This window comes from Dendroctonus ponderosae, unplaced genomic scaffold (assembly GCF_020466585.1).
Source record: "Dendroctonus ponderosae isolate FM_Combo_2020 unplaced genomic scaffold, Dpon_F_20191213v2 Dpon_F_20191213_5, whole genome shotgun sequence".
In the NCBI taxonomy this organism is placed as follows: Eukaryota; Metazoa; Arthropoda; class Insecta; order Coleoptera; family Curculionidae; genus Dendroctonus; species Dendroctonus ponderosae.
The window spans coordinates 13496814-13506607 of NW_026018715.1; the positions used below are offsets into that span (position 1 = coordinate 13496814).

Genomic DNA, 9794 nt, shown 5'->3' on the forward strand with positions numbered 1-9794 from the left:
TGTGTTAAAAAAAATGTGATTGATCTTGCATGAAATAAAAGCTGAAACTTACCTAAAACAATCTTAATTTTTTGTCGGGAGCTGCATGTACACGGCGAGCTCAAGAGCCATAAACCCAATACCGCACAAAAAGCCAAAGGAATAATTTGCATCTTAAAAAAACCGATAAAAAACCAAAGTTTTAAACAATAATAAAAGCGGCGTGTCAAAGTGAGTATACAAAAACTGACGATTGTACTGAAATGCCGGAATTGTCCCGGTTTAAGGCCCAGTTCTATTTATAAGCGTTTAATTGCGGGACCGAAATGTTATAATTAAATTTCGAATGCCGGCCGTTTATAGGACACTTTCATCTTGAATCCGCATTTTGAAGATGGGTTTATTCAATTTTAGCTATTAAGGAAGGTGATAAAGCTCGTGCTCTATTTGAGCCCAGCTCAGCTTGAAAACCAGTCAAAGACTTTCAAGAGAAATCTTCAGGGGCAAACCGCAACTTCAAGAATGCCAATGGAAAACGTTGGAAACCCAAACCAGATCCATTCAAAAACCCTCATGTTTTGCACCAATTTTCCAAGAAAAACCACCTCCAATTACCGGATTTCCCAATATTTGCAACGATGTTTAGTCTCTTCACCCTTTATGGGGAATCAGATGTTCAGCTATATTCTGCGTTATTTCGCCGATAACACAGAGCGCTTGCTCCAGTCGCTCGGATGCTGTTTCAGTTTCGATTCAGTTTCAGCGCTGGAAGCTGCAAAAAGCCCATCAAAGCTGGGATCGCGTGCAGCTGAGCCAGTTTCACGACACGTTCGGTCAGATTGTGTTGAAATTCAGATTGATTGATGTCGCTGCTCCTTTCAATCTAGGTTTTCCTCAAATCAGGTATGGAGTCAATTAGAGCCTCATTTCCTGTTGGGGCACTATAGAGAGAAATTGCGATTAAAGGGAGTTGAGATAATTAAACTCTTTGGGTCGAGGCCAATGTTTTGCAGGCAACTTCAACATGCCATTATCATCCATTTCTTGTTGTTGTTGTTGTTGTTTGCGTGAAAAGTGTGTCAATTTCCAGATGAGATGGCTGGAAAGTTGCTGGCGCTTCTGATACTCGCCACAAAGCTGAAAGTTTTAATGGGCTTGCCAGATCTCATTCCAATTGGTAAGTATGCACAAGCGAGACGTTTCAACTGGTAGTTGTTCCCAAACTCCACAATTGCATTATTTGGAGGCACAAGTTGGGATTTAAAGCTCGAAGCTTCATTATGTTTTCTTCGGTTTCGTGTTCGAAGCCCATTACGACGACCTCCACTCCAATAGGGGAATTTAATTTGCCGTCCCTGCAAAGAACTTTCGAACTGGAAATTAAAGCTAACAGGGTTAGAGCTTCAAATTGAAGAAACTGCCGAACAAAGCCAGCAGGGCGAATTTTATGAGCTTCAGTAATTGAATGTTGGTGTTGGTTCGTTTGCTTCCACTTGCAGGATGTGAATCGGAGATCGAGGAGTTATAAAAAATCAGTTGATTGGCAAAAATGCACCCAAAAGCGTTAATTTGTAACTAACTAAGCATAAGTAACATCCGTTTACAGGTGATGGGCCAATTTCCGAGCCGAATCAAATCAAATTAACATCGCACATCGCACCGTTTAAAACGAGCATCGAAGTTCACGCAAAATCAAATAGTCTCGTTTCTGCATCATGCCAATTTTTTGCCGTAGAACCAACGAACTGAGAGCCCAAACAGACACAAAATTGAATTTCCACTAAATAACCGGCTAACTTTCCGCAATAATACATTGAGAGTCTTGTTCTTTTGCAGGAGGCTTGTTCCATCCGACTGACGATAAGCAGGAAATCGCGTTCCGCTACGCCATAGAGAAAATTAACAGCGACAGAACGATATTGACTCGGTCAAAGTTGCAGGCTCAAATTGAGAAAATTCCCCCCCAGGACAGCTTCCATGCTTCGAAAAAAGGTAATTTTCATCAGCAATTCTCATTAGAAGACCATGATTGTAACCCTGCAAAGAACAAGAAAACCCATTCAAGCTTTATTTAATCATAATCCCAATAGTGCAGCTTGAAGGCTTCCAGGGACGACTTGCAGCTGCAGCTGACTTATCTTTCCCCCAGTAATCTTGAAAAATCTTGTCGCTGACAATGAGTTATTCCAGCTTCAAAAAGACGGTTTGTTTCAGTTTGTCATTTGTTGAGGACGGGAGTGGCAGCGATTTTCGGTCCCCAGTCTCCTCATACTGCCAGTCATGTTCAATCCATTTGCGACACGATGGAAATTCCCCATTTGGAGACTCGATGGGACTACAGATTGCGCCGGGAAAGTTGTCTTGTCAATTTGTATCCCCATCCAACCACCCTGTCCAGAGTAAGTGCAATTTTTGCTAATTAATTGTGTTGCTAATTAACCAGGAACTTGCGCTGATCGAGGCAAAACTTCAGGCCAACAAACCAGCGAAGCACTTGAAAATTAATATGAGGCAAAAAAGCAACTAAATAATGCTGATAAAGCCGATGCATTTCGATCAAGAGAATCGAATCGAAGAACTAATAATTCTCAGCCCATTGAATAACTGAGTAAAGTTTAAACTTGAGACCAATTGTGCAGCCGAAGTTTATGCTGCAAGTTTTCCATGAATAGCTACGGGTTTCTCAACAGTTCAACTTTAGGGGAAATGATCAGTTAACTGGAGAATGATACAAGTGCTGAAAGGAATCTAGTTGATTGAAAATCAGCAAAAGCTTCCCCAAAGGCCCCTGGCGAAATTGGAAACTTTGATGGAATCAATCAAGGTTTAGGCCGCGTTGCGAATAATTGTCATCGTTTTCAAGAACTTTAAATAATTCTGCCGAATTATAGAATTTAATGGAAATTTATGAACTTTTTCTTGGAGTGTGCATAAATTTAATTAGGGATTTTGCGGCGTTTGGGATTTTTTAGGCACAAAATTGCATGATTCGGACGCAATTCTGAGCTGACGAAATTTAATTTTTTTTTGAAAATCAGTGAACCTTCCAGCTCGAATCTTCGTTTGTATTGACGTGTTTTCTACTGTTGCTAAAAATTCTTGTTTTAAATTTGCTTGCGTTTAGGAGTTGTGAATTTTTAGGGACAAGCGTGCAGGTTTCGGGCGCATTTCTACGTCGGCAAGAATTTTTTTTTTTATTCAATGAATGTCTTGACTCTGACTTGTTTTCTCCACTTTTGCACTAACATTTTGTCTAATGAAATTTCAACTTTTAATTTGCTTGCGTTTGAAAGTTGTCAATTTTTAGGTGCAAGCGTGCATGTTTCGGGGACATCTCTGATCCGGCAATATTTTTAAAAATTCTAGAAAAATGATTGAACTTTGAAACTCCAATCTTTTTTTGTATGTTTTTATTAGCACTTAGTCTAGTGTTGAGCGAAATTTCCACTTTTAATGTGCTCGCGGTTGGGAGTTGTAAAATTTTAAAAACACGCGCGCAGGTTTTGGATTCAATTCTGGCTGGAAAGTTTTAAAAAATTCAAAAAAATTATTAAACCACAAAACTTCACTGTTGTCTTGTGCAGTTGTGTATTGATAGTTTTTCTGTTAGCGTGCAAAATTTAAATTTTTAATTTGCTCGCATTTGGAAGTTGTGAATTTTTAGACACACGCGTGCATGTTCCCGGCACAACTCTGAGCCAGGAAAATTTTAAAAAGTGCTATAAATTCAATGAACGCTCAACCTCTGATGGGTTTTTTAATTTTTTGTATTAACATTTCCTCTAGTCTTGTGCAAAATTGTAACTCTGATTTTTCTTGCGTTTGGGAGTAGCGAATTTTTATACACAAGAGTTCATGTTTTGGGCACATCCCTGAACCAGCAATATTTTGAAAAACTCTAGAGAGTTTCTACATAACGCAACTTTGATGTTATTTTATGTGCTTATCTACCGACATTTCTGCTAGGGTTCTACAAAATTTGAACTTTAAATTTGCTCGCGTCTGGAAGTTGTGAATTTTTAAGCACCAGCGTGCATGTTCTTGGCACATCTCTGAACCGCTACGAGTTTGAAAATTTCTAGAAAATTATTCGAATCTCCAACTCCGATTTTAATTTGCACGCGTTTCTATAGTTAATATTCCTAGCATAATTGCATAATTATAAAATTGAATGTGGTGCCGTTTGGGAGTTGTGAATTTTTAAGCACAAGTATGCCTGTTTTGGACACAGCAGTAGACTATACAAATTTTGAAAAATTGTTGCAATTGATTCAATTCTTAGAATCTAATGAAATTTCTCACACGCAAAAGATTAGCTGTTGTTCAAACATGGTGAAAATTTCAGGTTCAGACTTGTGTCAGTGTGGACGATATGAATTTTTATTCACCAGGTTGCATGCTTGGCACCCCTTTAAATCATCGATATTTTGTAAACTTGTAGAAATTGACTAAAGTCTTGAAGCGAAATTGACTGAAGTCCTATTGATTGCCAACAGTTTTGCTAGTGTATTGCAATAAATTTCAGCTTCGTGGGTTATGAAATTCCAAATTAATGAATTTTTAAGTTCAAGCTCTCACTTTTGAGGCGCACCTCCGAATTAAACAAAATTAAAAAATCAGCATAATCATTAAATCAGCCAAACTTCTGCGGTAGTCTATAGAAACGTCTTCTAATTTTGTGCGAAAGCAACCAAAAATATGCACTAAAACTCCTGCTAAGCATGAGCATGAATATGGTTTTGTGTCTGCAGAAGTGTGAGAGTTCTGATTTTTTATTACGAAACTTGCACGTTTGGGGCACGCCTATGAACTACTACAAAGTTTGAAAATTCGTATAAAATCAACCAGAAGCCCGATGCAGTTGATAATTTTCACTCAGATGAACTGGACCTCCTGCTAAATATGCGGAAAAATTCAGCTCTCTACTTGCAGGACTTTAGGTGTTATAATTTTTTGGATCCAGACTTGCACTTTTGAGGGACGCCCTTGAATCACAACAAAGTTCGAAATTTTCTGGGGAAAAAGCGGGAGCTACAAATCCATTGAAATTTCGCAATAATACGAAAAAATCAATTTTGTTTCCGTTGAAATTTGGGAGTTGTGCATTTTTCGAAAGTCACATCGCTCCTGTTTTAACTGCCTTAACATACCCATCATAAATGTACTCAGTTTCATGAAAGACATGGAAAATTCTGATTCTTTATATGCAAATCAGCAGTGAGCAAAGTCCCACTCCCAATTATCACGTAGAAATATCTTAGATGCAAAAAATCGTGTTATTTTCGAACAATGCAATTTCACTGTATTTTAAAAGTGCAACAACCGTGCACGCGAAAAATTCAATTTCGCAAATAAGACTGCAGCCCATTTACCTTTGGAATATTGCCAAAACACTTTATATCCGAATTTTAATATATAGTTCGTGTGCAATAAATTTTTAATAGCGAATTTTGGTAAAATATTTACCTTCGCCGAGGAAGATCCGAGTAGACCTTTATAGGAATATGCAAAACAGGCACTGTTTAATTTCCCTGCAGTTTCGAAGTTAGTATTTTTATTCATGAATAACTGGGCAATAAACTTGGTCAGATAAGCAGGCGTTGCTTGTTTCAACGTTAATCTCTTTGGCAGTGTTAACTAATGGAAATTTATTGATTAACGAATGGAAATGGGATCTGCAGTTGATTAGTTCAGTCATGTATGTGAATGGGCTGGAACTCAATGCATAGTTCACAGGTGCTAATGGAAATTAAGCTACAATAAAATTTACTGAATCCTGGCCCGATATTTATAAACTATTCAATTGACACTAATTCGATAGATCACTGAACACGTCACTGAAACCCCGTTCATAACATTCCGGACGAAACGTATTGATCGCTGGCTTATACGGCCCTCTAGAACAAAGATTTAAAGTCAAATCATGAATTTTCGCCGAACCGTTTAACAATTTTAACTGCTTTTCAAATCCATTATTTCAGCAGTTATTAGCGTTTGAAATCATTCGGCTACATGAAACTTTTGAAGTAGCTTCCGGAATTTTTTTCAAATTTTCTGTTCTTTTTGCAATCTGTCCAGGAATGGAGCTTGCATTGCGATAAAACCCCCATTTTGTTGTAGGCTTATGTCGATTTGGTTAAGGCTTGGGGATGGAAATCCTTTACGATAATTTACGAAAATAATGAGGGATTAGTTCGGCTTCAGGAGCTGCTGAAGGCTCATGGTCCCTATGAGTTTCCCATAACAGTGCGGCAGTTAGGAGAAGGAAATGATTATAGGTAGGCAATTTTTCACTTTGATTTGAACTTTCCACGTTCTCACGTTCAAAACTCCCGAAGCTCTAAACTATGCACATAATCGTGCATAAAAGTTGTGCATTTCACCACACCATTAGTTTCAGCCCATTTTTCTCGACGTCAATTCATCACTCTTTCTTTTCCTTTGTGTCTGGTTTTTTGTTCGTCTTACTATTTAATTTTGCGTTGTTTTCCAGGCCTTTGCTTAAGCAAATAAAAAATTCCGCCGAATCCCATATAGTGTTGGATTGTTCCACGCCCAGAATTTACGATGTTCTCAAGCAGGCCCAACAGATCGGGATGATGAGCGATTATCACAGTTATCTGATCACTTCACTGGTAAGAATTGCTCTATTTTTTTAATTAAAAGCCGACAGAATTTGAAAGTTGTAAATTTTTAAGCAGGAGCCGTCTTTGATGGAAAAAAGTCCAAAAATTCTGTAGGATCACTGAATTTTAACTATTGCTTCAAATTTTGCCCACGCATTACTGGGGCCCTCTTTTATAGCTGTGCAAAAATTCAACTTTCGATTATCCGGCGTTGGCGAGTTTTGATTTTTTCAAGCATCTTTAGGAACAAAACTTCATCATTGAATTTGCGAATTTTTAGATAACCACGTGTCTGTTTAAGACACATTTCTATATCATTAAAAGTAAGAAAAATTGCCGATAATCAGTGAAGCAGCGAAAGCTTTTGCAATTTACACAACTTTTCAACTGAAGCTTTGTCTCTACTTTATGCTCGGGGAAAATTGGAAGTGGTGAATTTTTAAGCACAAGCGGGCTCGTTTGCAACCCATCTCTAAAACTTAGAGGCTGTGAAAAATGCTAGAAAAAGCGCCGATATTATTGATGTTTTGTCAACTCATTACGCGAGAAATAAATAATAAAAGTAAATATTTGTTACTAGCAAGTTTCAGAGTTCAAAAATGCCTGCACGTTTGGTGTGCTTCCACAAATCTTTTAAGGAAAATTTGAAAATTCTACAGGATTACCAAGAGCTCGAAAATTCATTTGTTTAAATTAATTAATGCAATCTTCTTTCTAAACATTTTCAAAAATTCCATTCCCGATTTTGCCGTGGACGAAAGTTATAATTTTTTGTTTACAGCCATGCACGTTTGAAACACATTTTCAAATGACCGAAATTTATGCAAATCCTACAGAATCATCAAGTCAGCCAAATTGCAATTTTTTCCTTTTATTACCAAAATCTTGTTTGAAAATTGCTACTGTTTTGTTTGGGTTCGACAGTTATGAATTTTTAGGCCCGAGTGTGCACGTTTTCAAAGACACCTTCACACTTTAAAAAATCATGAAAAATCATCAAATGCGCCAAATGGATGGCTGTTTTCCACACTKATTAACAAAGTCTTTCTTGAAAAACTGTCTAAATTTCCACCCCTGATTGGCTCTAGTTCCAGWGAATCGAATTTTTAGAAACAGACGCGTACGTTTRCTACACAATTTCAAATCCTCAAAAGTTGATTTTTTTTTTMATTATTAACAGGTAAGTGAAAGCGATCGCAATTTTCCACACTTATTCGCACAGTCTTCGTCTAAAAACTGTCGAAAATTCACCGCGTGGTTTGCTCGGGTTGAAAAGTTATGAATTTTTAGGTACAGACCTGCACGTGGGGGGGACACAACATCAAATCATCGAATGTTTTAAAAAATCAGCCAAAATTGTACAGACCGCAAAAGCGGTCGTAATTTTTCATATTTATTAATAAAGCCTGCATCTAAAAAGTTACAAAAATGTGACTAGTTATTGCCTCTAATTCCAAAGTTGTGAATTTTTAGGCTCGGGCGGGCACRTTTGCCTCACAATTTCAAAAACTCAAAAGTTAAAAAATCCTATAAAATAAACGGGTTGGCGAAATCGATCGCATTTTTTCACACTTGTTAACTAAGAGATTTTCTTTAAAAAAAATAAAAAAATATATATTGTCTTGTCCTCGGGTTCGAAAGGTATCAACTTTTAAGCACAGGGGTGCACATTTGAGGGACATCTTCAAATCGTCGCAGGGTTTCAAAGTTAATAGAAAATCACCAGGGGCGCAAAATCTATCGGCATTTTCCACACTTGCTCAAAAAGGGTTGCTCTAAAACCTGACAAAAATTCCATCTCCTATTGGCTCTAGTTCCACAGATATTAATTTTTAGGCACGTTTGCGACATAATTTCAAGTCTTCAAAAGTGAAAAAATCGTACATAATCAGCAGGTGGATAAAATCGCTTATAATCTTCCACACTTCCACATGGTTTGTTTGGGTTCAACAGCAATGAATTTTTAAACCCAGGCGTGAACGTGTGGAAGAATCTCTTTCAAAGAATCGAATGGGCTTAAAAAATGCGCTAAATCTAACGCAATTTTCCACACTTATGAACAAAACCTTCTTCTACAAGTGTTGAAAAATTCAATCGTAAATATTTCTGGGTTCTAAATTTATAAATTTTTAGATACATGATATACAAATTATTGAAAACATCAGTAAATATTGGGCCTCTATTTTCGGAGCACAAGAAAACCATAATCGATTTATACAGTTTCCTTTTGAAAAGCTTTTATCGAGACAAAATCTACCTACATCGCTTTGCCATTGCATTCTCCCAACTACTCAGCCTAGAGCGGCTCTATCAAAGAGAATTCAAAGCAGCTACCCCGATATTTTGCTATCGTTTTGCGATAAAAGCATCGGTAATTGGTAAATACTGCGCGCTTTCTTCATAAATTCGAAACAAAAGGCGAATTTGTCAGACCTCGTTTGTCGTCTCATGTTCTCCGAAAATCTGCCTGGATAACGAAATATTTAAGAAAAAACAGTTTTGTAAGGCAGGTGAAAGTTTCTGAATTTCCCAGGATCTGCATGGAGTCGATTTAGAGGAATTCAAATATGGAGGCACGAATATCACAGCGTTTCGATTGGTCGATCCTGATGGGCCGGAAATTAGGCGAGCAGTGCGCGATTGGAGTTTTCCTCCGGATATCAAAATGAAAAAAACCGAGCCTCTTTCTGGATTATATCGTGTAAGCTACAGAAATTTAACTCCCTTTGCTTCCTCAGTATTTAACTGCTAACGTTCTTCATTAACAGGACAACACGACGTTTGTTAAGGTATGTAGTTTTCATGATTTATTTTGGTCCAGAGCGTCCAAATGGGACTTTAATGGCGCTTTCTGAGTGGCATTTTGAAAATTTTTTTAATTTTTTTTTAATATGTTGAAATTTGTTATTCCGAAAAAAACTATTCAACAATTTCCGGAGTTACTGCACACTTTTCTCGGATTTCCATTTTCGACTCCTACGGATGGTTTGACCGGTGAAAAAATGCGTACAATTTCTGTTGGAGATAGATCTGGCGATCTAGGAGGACATTGCACGCAATGCGAATTTTCCGTCCGAGCTTTTACCCAAAAAACCACACAAATTTAAGCCTTTTTTCTGTTACTCACTGTCCCAAATTAAAATCAAATCCTGGGTTCTTCAGTCATTTATCAATTAAAAAAACGTTTCG

The 9794-nt window shown here is 37.5% G+C and overlaps 2 protein-coding genes across 2 annotated transcripts in view; one reads left to right on the plus strand and one right to left on the minus strand.

The window, feature by feature from the left end:
* The window catches only part of LOC109545592 (glutamate receptor ionotropic, kainate 2), a gene marked incomplete in the record, with an annotated part of 8096 nt that extends 7828 nt beyond the window's left edge, over positions 1-268 (minus strand). Inside the window, 1 exon segment of the mRNA XM_048666660.1 lies at positions 53-268. Within this exon segment, the coding sequence (XP_048522617.1) occupies positions 53-152 (100 nt within the window).
* A 436-nt stretch (positions 269-704) lies between these two features.
* LOC109545580 overlaps positions 705-9794 on the plus strand; it is a gene marked incomplete in the record, with an annotated part of 23408 nt that continues 14318 nt past the window's right edge. The window contains 7 exon segments of the mRNA XM_048666798.1: positions 705-882; positions 1070-1156; positions 1816-1971; positions 2194-2378; positions 6100-6257; positions 6473-6614; positions 9139-9306. Coding sequence (XP_048522755.1) covers positions 1075-1156; positions 1816-1971; positions 2194-2378; positions 6100-6257; positions 6473-6614; positions 9139-9306 — 891 coding nt within the window.